Below are 16,350 nucleotides of genomic sequence, written 5' to 3' on the forward strand. Positions count from 1 at the left end.
TAACACGCGAACACTTTAGCATTTTCAACATTTACATTCCTATTTTCCCAAGTCTCATATTAACTAAATGTTTCAAATCGTTTAGTTTCGGTAACTAATATTCTTAAGGTCATAATAAGACACTATGATATTCCGTTATTCAACCTTGTAAACGATTTGTTGCATCTCCAAGTAATTGATTGCATATACATAGATAATTATTTAATAAAAATTTTGCAGTTTGATGAACATGATGTATTCTAAATTAAAATTCATGCTCAAATAACTAAATATAATTCAATTTATTGAATGATAGAATTGAACTTAAACTTGATTACTTTTGACCACATTGACGTATTCGTAAGTGTAGCATTTAAGAATACGTCAATTGACGTTACCGATGCTCTTATAGAAAAACAAACCAATAGCAATTGAGTACCTCTTTTCAAAATGTTAAAAATGAATACAATCCGAAGCCAAGTAGTACAGTTTATGCAACAATGCGTCATCCACGCTGGATTTGCTTTATTTATGGCGATGCGACTAAACGAGTATTGTGCCACAAGGTTGGGCCTCGCACTTGATACGAACACATGTGCTAAAATGAATGACTGACGTGAAAATCTCTGCTCAGGCAAGGTTGCTACATGCTGGATACCATTATCTTTAGATTTTATAAACGTATCTATAGATTTTTCAATTGAAACTATTACAAGAATGAAGGTTTCCTCAACTCGACAATGTTAAGGTTTCTTGTCTTTCTGAAGAGGCATTGCAAACTTGCGACTTTATATTACACCGGTCATAAGTGATTACATCCCGATTTGGAATAACATTTCTTAGTGGAAGATACATCATTGCTTCAAAATAGTTCTAGGCTATTTAAAAATTTGGAATCTGCAGAGAATAAGCTTAGCTTTGTTCACTAGCTGATCCATAGCTCTATGATGTCAACAAACCAAATTCGTTTTAAAACTGTAAATGGGAGTTATAAATACATCTAATGTCAGAAACGCAGGAGAAACAAAATGTAGCAAAAAGACTTCAGTTACTGGTTAGTAAACCAGTGCTTGTCATAAATGCTAAATTTGTGCCACGTGTGTTGATAATTTAGATTTCTTAATCCCACTAATATTATAAAGATGAAAGTTTTTGTGTATGTTTGTTACTTCTTCACGCTCAAACGGCTGGGCCAATATTTATGAACTTGTGGTATTGATGTAGCTGATACCTTGGTTTAACACATAAGTTATTTTTTATTCCGAAAGTGCGCGATTCCCGTAGGATTTGGTCAAAAAGTCTGGCGCTTTATAAATAACATGGCGCAACTTTGCCTAAAACTTAAGTATTTTTTAAAGTAATTACGCGGCTAACACCGAGTTAGGATGTAATAGTTTACAATACCTTGACCGAATAATACGTTGGATTGTTATCGTGCGGGTGCGTCAGGAAAAGTATAAAGTTCATGAAAAACCTGTTTCCATTGAACAGTGCTGTAAATAGCATTAATGTGTAAAACTCGACCTTTTCGAGGCCATGTGACATAATGTCCGTTGTGTGCAGCATTTATATTTATCGGTTTATACTTTTCCTTGATATAATTACATCTATAAATTCTGTATTATTATGTTTGATTGCTTTATCAATGTCTGGACTCTGACATCTGAATCATATGCAAGAATATTTTTTCATTATTGCCCTATGGTCAAATTAACATACTGGTAATTAGGTTCGTTTGTCTCTTAGGTTAATTTTAAATTTCATAAAAATCGGGCAATATATTTGACTTTGACAAACGTAAAAACTTTTTTCTACCATATGACATCAGTCACCGAGTTATGCAATGCCACGCTACGGCTCATGATTACAAATAATGCACTATTAGTATATTCAGTTCAACCATGTATGTCATATGAAAGGAAAGATCTTCGATTTAGAATGATCAGTGAACGACAAAAATATTTTCCACCGCTTGAAACACAACATATTTTACTTAAAATTCTTAACAATTTTGATTTATCTTGATGATAATACTAATATTATCCAAGCATACATCGTTTTTTAATTAATCGATATGTTTAACATTACTGATGTCACTTTTTATTACAACCAGTTCTATAAAACGTGTCCACGGAATTTGGAAAAAAATATAAAACATACCCGTTTTTAATTCATGCGAGTTTGCAGAATAAATATGCTATGTTTTATCTCGTAATCTCTGATAGTAAAATCTGTTATCTATGCTTTTAACAATTCATGAATTCAACCACCTTTCTGAATCTACAATTATTCAATGAAATTTTTATTAAGTTTCTCAATCTGGTCTCATTAAAATGTTTGCTAAAATATAATCCTTCCCAATTCATGTATTACTGTTTCAATATAATCTGACCTCACTCGGCGTCATGCCCTCAGTAAGGTCGGGGCACACGAAATTTACATCCATATAAGGCTTAACATGTGTCAGCACGGCCAACAGCAATTCAGACAGATTCATTTCCATATTCACCGCTATTACCGTCACATAAAGGTCCCTCTAGGAATAACTTGACATGTAGTTTGTTTGTTGATGTCCTCCGCAAAGGATTTGCATTGCCTTCAAGTCAAGGGATCAACTGAGTGTATTCCCGGTTTCTTCCTCAGCCACGGAGCATCGAAACAAAGGGTTCGGTTACCTACTTTTTCTTCTCCACAACGCACAGCCATTGGGATGCATTATCATCTTTGTCGAAATCAAGCACACTACTTTTTAGGGGTATATCCCTTCTGCTACAAATTCGCTGTAAGACTAATGGTTCTTCGCTTTCTTTTACCTTATGTTTAATATGGCAGTTTAGTCTCGATATGGTATTGTTGGCTATCATAGTCGCTTGAATAGGAATCGGGTGCTTAGTTGCGAAATGATGACTATCAGAAGTCGTAATGTACTGTAATATATGCTAATGTTGAGACGCTACTTGAATCTCTCCTGTGCTCGTGAGACTTACTAATTATAAACTCTACAGCTAGTTCTGTGATTACAAAGTAATTATTTGCCAATAATTTTGTAAATTTATTCGATAGACCGATACGAATTTCAGTAGCAACAAGTTGAAAATGTTATTTATTCTAGATGCTATTGAAATCGATGCTCTTAGAGGAGTGTCAGTGAAAGACGTATGTGTGTACTGAACTCATTCTTCTAAAAATTAATTCTCTTTTGCTTCTTGTTATTAAACCTAACTAATATAGTATTACGCGTATAGTATTATAGTATCATATTAGTTAGATACTTCATATAAGCTTGTTTAAATTGACTGTATTTAAACCCAGAAAACACAGAATGTTTCAATGAATTGACAATATAACGAACACAATGGTCAAAGTTTGCTATAAATTATCTTTAGATATATTGTATTAGTTTCACTCGCATTTGGTTATCGTGACTCATATATTTGAAAGTAAAGGTAATTCTATACACAAAGTAAAACAATACATAGTAGGTATTAAATAAAACAATCCACTTACTCGTACGTGTTCAAATAGAATAGATGATTATAATGACTCGCGCAGCAGTGATGTAGACAGAAAGAAAATTACATAATGAAATTGGTCAAATGATACAAAGAAAAAATAAATGCCATGTTCGTAAATCAGAAGAGGTATCTTTTGAATTAATCTCAACTAAAAATATAAATGCGAGATTTGGTTTCTTTTCTTTACGTTTTACCATATTCAAGAACATATTTCCATTTCTTTCCCATTAAAAAGTACTGCCCGCAGTAGACTGCACACGGGTAGAATATAACTTGGAATAGAGTACTTTTTATCCTGAAGTTCCCACGGATTTTATCGGTTGCTCCTACGTATAATATTTAAATTGACAAAAGTCGTTGGATGTTAAATTTTTGCTCCTATATATTATATGGATATATATATATTATATTGATCTTTCGGCTTCCTATTTTCTCGTATGTCACGAAATAAAACACATTGAAATCTTAAATAGGAAATTTTTAGCTCTATGTATGAAAAAAAAAACTGATATATGATCAGTTTAACGAGCACAATGTACGTTTTGACCTTATATTAGACTTTAATTATGCACAATCAATTAGTCTGCTTCTAATTATCCTCTTGCTATCAAACATTTAACTGTTTCATTTATTAATTTCGTTGATGAAACTCACGTTTGGTCCAGTGGGTAATGACCCGAATGCGGACTTGAAAAGTCTTCTAGTCCCATTTTAACCTGTTGGTCTGAAACTTAAACCAGTCTACCTGGTCGGACCATTGCCCCTCTATCGTTTAGAGTCTTTGGCATACAATGCTGCTATTTAGGTGTTCATTAGTGAGCTGTATCTGAACCTGAAGTGAAGTTTGTTTTAATCATATTTTGGCCTTGTTTGTCTACAATGAATTTCCTGTCTGCTTTTACTATGTTTTCATTAGCTTAGTTATCTATCGATAATTTTTGAACAAGGAGTTTGACCGGCTATACGAGAAAAGTTTTGAAATGCACATATTTAATTTAAACTGAAAATAATCGAAAAATTAATCTAGTTTCAAATTTTCTCATCGAACTGCAGGACTGATGTAATTCAACACTAATAATATTTATATGGAATTTTATGCATTAGGTTTTTGAGGCGTTGGATATAAATTAAGAGAAACTTCCAACCATTTTCCAACTCCAGAGACACGATCATAAATTGTTTTAAAAAGTTCCATTTCACGGATTCATTGGGTCGTTAATCGTGTTTACAGATGTTCTGAATTCAGACGCTAACAAACAGGGCCACAATTAAAATAGTAAAACAAACTTAGATGTCGGGTGATCGTAAATGTTACACCGTCGTATTATTTTGGTCGGGACGAGAGTTCACAAAGATCTGAGCCCTTATGAAAAAAAAACACATTTAATTCTCAAATTACTGACGTGCACTACACGTTCCGTTTAGACAATTAAGAGTTTTAATTTAGCTCAATATTTATCAAAAATCACTTTCTCTCGCTTTTTTATTTTTTTCAAATTTTCCACAAACCTATGGATGGACATAATGTAGAATGGATTGATAGACTTGAGAGTTATGTAATTTTATTGAAAAAAAAAAAGGTTATAATGTTGGCCGGTCAGTGACATGAGATAATTTGTTCTGGACCGTATTGGACCAATGCCAGTTGCATCATGTTAATTTGCAATGGATTCGTTAAATTGTCATAATCCACTGTGTGATACGATGCTATCATTATATCACTTCTTTTGACAGTGTTTTAAGGTTTATTTTTGTTTGTCTGATTGCGAGAAGTGAGCTGTTTACAGTCCAATCTCTTATGCATTTTTTTATTATTACGTACTTCTTACTTGTTATTGTTGGTTACGAAACAGGTGTCAATATCTTAGGTAATAAATAGAGTCTAACCATTGTCTACCCTCTAATTGCTTCCTTCGTAGAAAGCGAGGAAAGCGTGTGAAAATTGAAGTGTTTTTCCTCCAATGAGGATGCGTCATTTGTTGACAACCGATCGCGTGACTCCAGGATGTTATGTAGCTGGATTGTTAATTGTATGTAATCATTAAATGCGTTTTATCTCACGGTTCCCAGGGCAAATGCATCGGTAATCTAACGGGATGTTTTACGTAGAAAGCTGAATTTATGACTGTTTATCGTAATTGATGGTAACTCGTTAATTATGTACCCTGCTTGTGAAAAATGTGGCTCCTTTTTTGAGTGTTCAGAGTGCCAGAGTTGTGTCGTTCAGTTATTGATTGTTTCTTACGGCATGTCTGCCTCGTCAGTGATCGTTTCAAAATGCTAATAAATTAGGAAATTTTATTTTATGATGTAAATGCTTGTGTGTTCTTTGACTATCGGAGCCAAAGAGTTAGCAAAGTTTTCTTAGTATAACAGCTGAATAATGTTAAACATTTCAAGCTACTCATGTGATTCCTATCGTGCCGTGTTTACTTACAAATTTGTGCATTGCACACCTTTACCTCGCAGTCCAAATATAGCATTGTGATTCCTTCTATCCGGTGTTGCCACATTCAGATCACGTGTGTCATAAAGCTAATCCCTCAGTAGTGACCTATCTAGTGGCGGTCAATCGTCATTCAGAATATTGATCATGAGTTGTCGTTCATTCATGACAGTCCGGTACCTCCTTTCATTTGTGAGTTTGTTTTCAAATTGAATGATTGAATGGTAGTGATTTAGTTCTTTATGACACTGTCGATGTACTCGTTACATGCGCTGGTCAATTGCTTGAAAATGCCTATGGCATAATGTAATAACATATTGCCTTGATTACGTATAATATCTTTTACAATCATGGCCTTTGAAGTTATTGAAGAATTGAAACAAATATTAAGAACAAATTTAGACTTTTCACTTCTGCAGTAAATTACAAACAGAAACATTTATTTAATAGCTTGGAACTTATAGGTCTATCAAAATTAAAAATTTAAAAACTTACCCTTCAAAAAGCAGCTTATATGTAGATTATAACTTATCTTTGGTCTGTAAATGAAAAAACCCAGGTTCGTTTGAGTAGGTATTCTTAAAAATGAGAACAAAAATAATAAATAATACTTATGGCACCGCTTCGGGTCTGTGCTAATCTGTCGTGAGCACGCGAAGGTCGACCATCCCATTTATCCAAAGAAGCCCTTGCAACCCAAGGCCTGGGTTTGGTTGATTGGCTACCATGTGGCAACATGTCTAAACAAAATAGCAAATAATTTTGTCATAGTTTTATAGTATTTTTACATTTATTTCATTTACCATGGCATTACCTCTATTCTACCTGACGAAATAAAAATTCAACCAAGACATCTAGGTCCAACATCTTTAGCAAATGATTTTGTCATGGTTTTATGATATCTTTTACATTGATTTTATGTACCTACTCCAACCTTGGTAAAGTGCCTCTTGCAACCAAGCTTCCATGATTTTTAGCAAATTGTTTCGTCGAATATCTTTTGATTGATCTTTTATTTTACTGGCTTTATCTTGAAGCACCACTCCTCGAATTCAGATAGAGGATATACCTCACTGAGTATCTAATTAAATAAAAGTGCTACCATGGATTCTTACTGTAAGCTTTTTAGAAAATTGTTTTGTCATGGCTTTATGATATCTTTCTATTGATCTTTTATTTCCTAGTTCACTCTGCGGATTAGGATAGCTAAATTGCACATACTGCTGTCACATTTCTCCTGATTAATAAGAGTGGTCATGTAGTTTTAATCCCCCCTTTTACTTTGCTTCGTTGTATTCAATTCTCGAACCTCATGTAAACGGTAGTCAGTTTGTAAAATGTTGTATCTTGTATGCTTCCATTCAAAATCGCTAGTTTTAATGACGAATTATGTGGTGAAACATAATCGACACCCACTTTAAATCAGGAAAATCATTTTGCAATGGTTTTTGAAAAGCTATAATATTGTTGTCAATTATCCATAACAGGACCTTGGAATTGCAGCAAAAATGAATGAGTTGGTCTGTTATCATCGAACGTCACAATATGATAGTTATTCCCATGCCGAGGTAATTCGGTGAATGACCTCATTAACAGCTGTTCTCAGTCCAAATGTTCTCCAACCATACTCTATTTCAAGATCTTCGCTATCTTTATTATTAGAAAAGTAAAAAGCATAATTTGTCATTTTCATAGTTGTTTATTCAGGAAGTTTATGAAGGGTCATTATTTAAACTCGGTGAAAATGGATTTTGAAGTATTTTATTTTTTTGTTATTTTTAAATATCTCGCTTCTTTGTAGGTAGATGACTATCTAAACTAAATGTCAAATATCTATGTCTAAAGAAATTTTTCGATGGATTGTAAGAATAACTTATAGACAAGCATCTATTTCTCTCATCTCTTTCTTCTCTATCTTTCATCAGAGTAGTGTTCTCCACTAAATTTTGGGCTGAATCGCCCGAAAAGTCTAGGATCCGCTTGAAAAATAAACCTTAATATTTTGATGATTCGGCTGTGTCTGTGGTCATGTAACCGTCTCCTCTCTGACGTCAATCCTTGCTGGGAATGATGTTGCTGCCTCTCACTTTATGTATAAGACCTACATTTGTTAATTGACGTCTTCGGAGAAAAGGTCGCGGTGAAGTTTGTTGCGCCGCTTCTTCTTCACATGCGCTTTGGATGTCGAAGAATTTTGAATTTGAATTCTTTGCTGTTAATACTTTTTATCCCTTACTTGGCAAAAGACATCTGAAAATTACCTAATTAAGGCCTATGTGACATTTTTGGCAGTTATAGGTATGATTTAACTTTGGCAAGTATTTGGTTTGAGATGTAAGTCGTATAATTAATTTCTTCTTTTACTGTAGTAATTTATTTTTTTTGTATTCGTTTTTTGTACACACTATCGCTGAACTCAGTTTGTACGAGAGCTTTTATTTACCGCAATGAGCAGTCAGCAATGTACGTCGAAACCGTTAAATTTGGCGACCTGTTTGGCGATACGAAACAAAATACTTTATTCGAGTAAGAATCATACAAACTACTTACTGCCATCTATCGGTGTTGCTACACACTATTTGTTGGCAACATGCAGTGCGTTCTATTTTCAACTGGTTTCGTACACAGTTCACTGTATGTTCGGTAGATGGCTTTGTTTGCTTAAATTCATATTTAAACAAACTTGTTGGTAAATATTGATCTCTTATTTCAGGTCCAGTAAATAAATAAACATTACTCTCAACCCCAACAGTAAAATTACGAAAAAGATTTAAAAAAATATTTATTTACTTAATTTTTAGTAAGTACTTCATTTGCCGTCCGATCGTTATCGCGGGTGCATCGTGACGTCACGGGTGCAACAACCCTCCCGCCCACGCAACCTACGAGGGTTGCCCGCTCCAGAAAACTAACAACTCGCGCTTCCGCTTCCTTGCGTGTTCCTGGCTCCATCCGTGGCTGTGACGTCACGAAGACCAGAATCAGCGGAAAAAATAAACTTTAAAAATTTGACTGTGAGTTTACAACCGGCCGCCTCGCCTGACGTCAACTGTCTTTAGAAGCTTTAACAATAATATTTATACAAATATTTTTGCTTCGAAAACCAAACGACTTTCTTTACCGTCGATAAAATCAGTGTGCTTTTCTTCCATACAAATAATGCTTCTTGGGTCTGAAAATAGTTTCGAGCGAAATCATGATAGCATATTATCTATATTCGTAAATGTATAATGTCTACGAATCTTCACCAATTTTTAGATTTTCCTTATTATATAGATCGGATCGAATGTAAATTCCGTAAAGATCGACAAATCCCAACAAATATGTAAAATTCCCTACGTTGGCAACCCCATTCCTGCAGACCCTTGAAGCTACAGAAGTATATTGAACCCACAGCCTGAACTGCGGTCTTGCTGTCTAGACTTTCAGTGTCATAACAGAAAGTGCAGGCTATTGTGAACGTGTCCAACTATTTAGTTCATACATAAGTTCTAGTGACGAATTTTCCCAAATGCACAGATTTTGTTGCAAGTGCAATGATGTTTTTGTTTTGTAAAAAGTAGGATTCCGTGTTTGACACGGATTTACAGGGCGTAGTAATAGTGAACAAAATTATTTATTTAATTTTAACAGCGAAATTAGGTTCACTTCTTGATGTTGATAGTTATTTCATTCGAACAGCAATTATGTACGAAGGTCGAAGGTTATCTGTGTTGTTTCTCATTTTATACAAATCATAAAATATAAAAAGTGTTATAACATTATAAACATCAAGCAAACAGACAAAACAGAATTAAACAAACTAATATAGAACCTTGGAACGTATCGGCTGAAATCGAATAAAGTCCGTATTGATGATGCGAGAGCCCAATCGGACATAACGAGCTGCATTCCGATTCGAATACAAAACATATGGCTCACTCAGAAACGCCCGGGATCTCAGTTTTGCCGTAATTCCCGTTGAGAACGTTTCATACACGGTTGTGTAAACTGCATCAGAAAATGTGTGGTGAGTATTCTATATATATATCTGCTTTTACATTTCAACACAAATTTATAAACATTTTCGTGTCCATTAGTCGTATATTTACGATCAAACACTTGATTTCACTGTGCCTGGCACTGGTAGCACGATATGTATAAAAAGCTGTACCCAGCTGGACACGATCGTCAAGGCAGATGGGAGAATTGGGGAGAATGTGATATATTTTACCCAAATTACCTTTGAAAATCGTGAATCACGAAAGGGATAGTATGGTAATGGAAACTCTCCGCGAGCGAGCGTATTCCGGGTTTCTTACTCAGCCATAAAACACTGAAATCAGTCCATAGTGTTGGTTACTATTTGCAGAATAGCTCTATGAGAGCTTCAAATATGTTGATATTTTCAACTTCAGCATTCGGCAATTCATTTGCTTGAATACTATACGCGTAATCGATCTCTGGCTAGTAGGTCATTTTAATAGAAAGAAAGTTTATTCTGAGTGCCCAAACACCTGCACTAGGGCTGATCTGATGGCAGCCACATATGAAGCCCATTTTTGGGAAGACGTGATAAGACTTTTTCTCGTTGTCGGATGCTATGGAAAAAAGGAAGAACAGAAAGAACGTATTTTGTCTTAAAATACACCCAAATGCGGTGTCTTTGATATTAACAGCATCGCTACCAGCGCAGCGATCATTTATCGTTATTTCTGACGAGTCGCCATGTGCCTGCAACAAACCGCACTGTCTCTCCAAGTATGGCGTATCGGGTGCCGCTCGTATTAGACCAAATGACTATGCGGGGAGGGAAACTCTGCGCTCGGTCCAAAGTTTGCGATTTTCTTCGTCTTGCCGGCGCCATACTATAAGCAGTTTGCCAAACTTTGACGGTTTATACATATTGTTAGTTTTTCTTTGCGGTAAAATAAAGCACACATACAAACTGTGCAATGTATGTTAATTTGCGTCGGCATCTCCGATAGCGTGGAAGATCCATTTGACCAAATGCCTGTGCGAGTCCGAAATCTGAATCTGAAAATCGTGAAGCGTTTGGTGCAATGTTTATATATTCGTCTTCATTCATTAGGGAAATGGTGTTCAAGAGCACACGTAATCGGAGAGCCTGTATATGAAGAGAATTTTCAACATTTACCTAAGTATATTATTTTTTCTCTTCCCTTAGACCGATAGCCATCACAGTATTTCACCTTGTTTTGACCTACATTTTTTGTATTTGGTCTTTCCAGTCACATTTAAACGTCGAGTTGGGTGTTTCTCCTTAATAATACAAATATTTGTTCCTGTTTGTAACGTCGTTAGAATTGCGGTAAATCTTGTAATTGCATGTAATCATTATTATCTATATCATTATACCCAATTATATGATTATCTGTCATCACTTCTCCAACCGTGCGACCGGATTTTTTTGGGTGGTTGTGTTAATTTAAATAAAGACAAACCAGGCCACCGCTATCTGGTAAGTAGTGTAGTGATTCCCTCAATATCCTTGTGAATCGCTATAAATTTTGCGTGTTCATCAGATGACAATTGAATGGGAAAACAGATTTTAAGACAGCTAAACAATTGGCCATAAAGCTAGCTATCGTTGCCATAAGTCACTCTGTCAACGTTGAATGGACAAAGACAGATAATCACTTAACGTGGCCAGTCCGTTACTGGCACCAGTCGATTAATTTAACCCTATTCCTAGGCTGAAGATTGATGGTTTTGTTGCAAATTGAGCGCTGGATCTGATTGACCTAATTATGACCGAAGACATGTACCTACAAGTGTTGAAGTAGAAACTATTAGACGTAACTGCTAATAAGCGATTGCATAAGTTTATATGTATAGTAGGTTTGGTTTACGTTTAGTGGAAACCAAACGTAATTTTTTCATAGATATTGCACTGGTTTACTATTACTACTAATCTAATTAGTGCATACCAGGGCCTAATCTGTTTAGTGATTAGGTAATACTTGTGGTATTAGCGGCTTCTTCTGATGAACATACCACAATCCTCGTTTTATTGATAAATTTTAAGTTTTTATTGCTTTCCGCACTCAAATATGATATCGCCTTCCTCTTTACTTTTATGTTGATGCACTTCCAATTCCTTATTTTATTGCTTTTAAATAGTCTTCCTCTATTCGTATAATTACACTGTGTGGACTGCATTTAATTTATCAGTTATTATTGCTATAAATAAAAGTTCATTTCGAGTTATGTAAGGAACTTACGCTTTCTAGTAATTCAAATAAATACTTGGAAACGTCGATGTTCCAGTTAATGATAATCATTGATTAGGTTCACTGTACAATTCACTTCCCGTATAAGAGATGTCAATTTTATCATTATTTCATTTCCTTTTATGGCTAATATAACAAGATAGATCGATGGTCAATTATCGAATATCCAATTAGAAGAAAATATTATGTTATTTCATCATTTTTAACGAACACACCGGATAGAGATTTCGGTGTTGCCGATGACTTCGCTATAGGACCAGTTACCAAATATAGTGACGTGTGGGCGAGTCCATTTGGCCCCAACACGGAAGCAGAGCATACTCTAATTAAGTATAGATAATACCTAATTATTGTGCTACGTCTTCGTTAGGGCTATCACTGTCTGTTTTGCTATATTTGAATGATTTCGGTGCTTCGTTGATGAAGTGATTATTAAAAATCGATCACTTTTTATAAAATGTTCTGGTGTCAACTTTTTTCAAAGTCGCCGACTGATCACCATCAGACTTGTCGTGAATTTCAAAGCGATACAATTTTTTTGTTTTGGAATTAATTCTAGTACATCAAACTGGTTTGTCACATCACATGTCAATACAGCGACGCGGTCATCTGTAACATTCTCAATATCAGATATTGACTTATGATAATGATCTTTCTATATATCGTGATCTTAACAGTTCAACTTTTTATAATGGTTTTGTAACTTGCCATTCAATTCTATTTTGTTGCCATTTCATACGGACAATAACATGTTGCAATAAATTACAAGCATTTAATGTATGTGTAAAACACGTTTTGTGTTGTAGTCATTGGAAAATTAAGTAAGTACTTATCGAAATTCATTCTTTGTTGTTGGTTTCTAAATAATTTGCAAGAAAACATTTAAAATAGGTCTTTTAATGTTCTACGTTCTTCACAGTTCTTTGCAGTTAACGGTAGGTAACCCTACTCGGGTTCAGTACAAATGTTTCGGCTTCACGGTCCATGACACCGGCATTGGATACGCCATCCGTCACGGTTTGTTCTTCGTCATCGTCATTAAATGCCTTTTTGTTTGATTCTCGGTAAGGTCTTGCCCGTTTTCATTTGGCATTTCGCCTAGCTCTACGAATATACTTTGATGACGTCTCTTACTATGGGACTTCATTTTCAAATTTGTACAGAATATCAAACGAATGTTTTGGAAATATTACTTTTTATTTGTAAAACTAAAACATGTAATATCGATCAATCAATCTTTTTTTTTAAAAAAAAACGAGGTCTACCGGTCTACCACTATACCGTTCATGTCCGAACGTGCGACACCCGTTTAGGCATGCACAGCACTTGCAACATTCCTCATCCAGCCGTGTCCTGCATTCCCATCCGCGGGGGCTTCCTGGAACGACCTCCCTCCATCGCCATTACGCGCAATTCCTCACCACAATGAGAGCATCATTAGATACCGTCCCGCTGATGTCGACCATAGAGTCGGAGTCAGTCGCGGTGACGACACTCGCGCGACCACTACGCTGCACGCGTATTCGATTTTCGAAAACGATCCGATTTAAGTGAGTGATGTTGTGAATCGATTGTGAACGGTTGACAGATTCGGCTAATTGTAATTTTGTTAGCGCGGTCGCACTGTGGGCGTCTGATATATTCTAGGATGAACTAGTGTGTATAATGTCATTAACGCACGGCATGTTATGGTCGCTTATGATGCGTGTATAATTTAATGGGAACTGACGCAGTCTACTATCTACTTTTAAGTGTTTAATTAGTTGAAGAATTGTTTAATTAAGAATTAATTTTCCTAAACCTGATGATGGCATAAATGAACCACGTAGATTTTACATCTTCTATTTCTATATGGTCGCTAAGAATAACGTTTCTTATCTGAAGATGATTTGCAAAAAAAACAATGTATCATTCGGTAAATGACAACGTCTTTAAGGTCTGACTCTTTGTGTCGACATGATGGACCAAATAGCATCAGAAAATGTCAACAGTCAATCAAAAGCACATGAACGGTGTATAGCGGCGCCGCAAGGGACCATTTAATAGCCCATAAATAAAACAGGGCCAACGTCGTCCGAAACAGACAGACCTACAGACGTACCCAGATCTGATGGTGTACCCTTTTATATGTCAGCCAAAAGAGATCTAATTATACTGGCGTTATTTAAACTAGACCGTCTGTGGACAATGTTTGATGGTTTCCGGGATATGATCTGACAAATAGGCAACAGTACCCGCGACTCAATTTCACTTGTTAATTGGTTTGGTGAATTTTGATCTAAAAAATGAAAGGCCAGGCTGAAAGGCCAAGTGCGAGTCAGACTCGCCCACGAAGGGTTCCGTAATAACTAATATATTAACTAATGAAGGCAAAAGTAAGTCTGTTTGTTATCTCTTCACGCTTTATTTACTCAAACAATATTTTTAAATTTTGCATTCGGACCGAAAAGGATATAGAGTCCCTAACATTCCGAAAAAAATATCTATTCCCGTGTGAATTTCACGCGAACGAAGCCATGGACAAAAGCTATTTATTTATAAAAAATAATGCCTCTTGTGTGGAATATATTAATATTATATTTATTTATTATTAATCAAAGTATTCATTATATTACATAACATTATTATTATTATTATTGTTCCGTAAAACTGTCCTTAAATATTTATTTTATTCCGTCTTTATTGATATAGCGGCAACAAAAATACATCGTGTATGAAAATTTCAACTAAATATCATGTTCATGGGATACCAGACAGACGGGCAGCGGAATCTTAGTAACCTTTTGGTGCGGAACCCTAAAAACGACAATATCTCATCTAGAGCTTTGAAACTCACCGTCCGCAATCGCTGTAATATTCGTTATCTCTTTATTGTTTACATCACCATTACTTTTTGCGAAGAGATCAGACAAACTTGCAATTTACGGGTATACTTTGTTAAATTCAAGTGTTTGTAAAGTATACTATACTATGTACAATAATTATATTATATACTGTGCTTTTCACAATCCATAGAAATGTGTAAAAGTTGCAGCTCTTTTAGAAATACCTTTTAAATTAATTCCTAAATGTTTGAGACAAAATTCAATTACATAAGAATATTTCGATTCATAAATTAATTAAAGCTAATGTAAAGCTCATAATCCGAGCGGGAGAACGATAAATATCACTCAAGTTGTCACATCAAGCTGTGAACAACATATATGATTTACGCCGTGCTCCCAGCACCATTCGACCAATTCTGTTAGATAACTTGCATTCGTCTAGTGGGCTTGTTCGTGAGGTTAATTGATAATAGGTTTTTTTTTCTTACACTTTTTTACACTACATATGGATCATGAAACGAAGTCGATATCCAAAGAAATCGATGTGGTAAAATAGCATTTTTTAAAATCTTCAATACAATTTTGCTGATCAGCTGAACCCGCTGTTCCCGTGGTAAAATCACACGGGCAAAGCCGCTGGCAAATGCTATTAAGTTATATTTCTCTTTCCGAGTCCCTCCTGTAGACCAAGCCATGTAGAATATATCCATACAGAATGGACATAATAAGAACACTGTGGTGGTCATTAGTGGCTGGCTGAATGCATCATGTCATGTGGGATGGTAATCCTATTCTCTTGAACTTGAGCAATGGCTCCTTTAGATTGTGTATTATGATTTATTAATTCCATGTCTGTTCAATGACTGATCATTATCTCATTTTGTTCCTTGCGATGGCAATTTGACTGATGATTATCTTATATTTTGTTTCTATTGTTATTATTTCTTGTGTAGACAATAGAATTAGTTTTAAATTAAGTGTCAAAGGGGCTTTTGGAAAGGTCAGTTTTTTCAAAGTCAGGAAATTAAATCATACAACATATTATTTAACCTTTAAGAGGAGATCTCAAAGTAAAGCGATATTGACTTTAGAATAAATATTTGCACTGATTACGTAGAACTTTGAAAGGAATCTAATATTCTTGAAAATAAAAAATATTTATTACTACATAACCGAACAAATCATGTTAAAAACTGGTAAGTCGGTAATGATATATAAAATGACCCAATGAAATCAATTTAGCTCTTTATCTACATATAACCGAAACTGAACTTACACTATAATAAGTCTTGATAAAATAAGAAAAAAGATAGTCTTGATAAGATAAAAATTGATAAAACAACAAAATTATA

General features: G+C 35.0%; 1 protein-coding gene across 5 annotated transcripts in view; it reads left to right on the plus strand.

Moving 5' to 3' along the window:
- Pax (Paxillin) overlaps nt 1-16,350 on the plus strand; it is a 53,899-nt gene that overhangs the window by 7,220 nt on the left and 30,329 nt on the right. The window contains exon 1 of one of the 5 annotated variants that reach the window (XM_053768199.1): nt 9,928-9,949. The exons of 2 other annotated variants lie outside the window; for them this stretch is intronic. In XM_053768199.1, coding sequence (XP_053624174.1) covers nt 9,943-9,949 — 7 coding nt within the window. In that variant the 5' untranslated portion in view covers nt 9,928-9,942. Of the gene's footprint in view, nt 1-9,927; nt 9,950-13,629; nt 13,724-13,806; nt 13,830-16,350 lie in introns of those variants that run through there. 2 more of the 5 variants (XM_053768207.1, XM_053768161.1) reach the window with 2 other exon arrangements.

Source organism: Plodia interpunctella, chromosome 3 (genome assembly GCF_027563975.2).
Source record: "Plodia interpunctella isolate USDA-ARS_2022_Savannah chromosome 3, ilPloInte3.2, whole genome shotgun sequence".
In the NCBI taxonomy this organism is placed as follows: Eukaryota; Metazoa; Arthropoda; class Insecta; order Lepidoptera; family Pyralidae; genus Plodia; species Plodia interpunctella.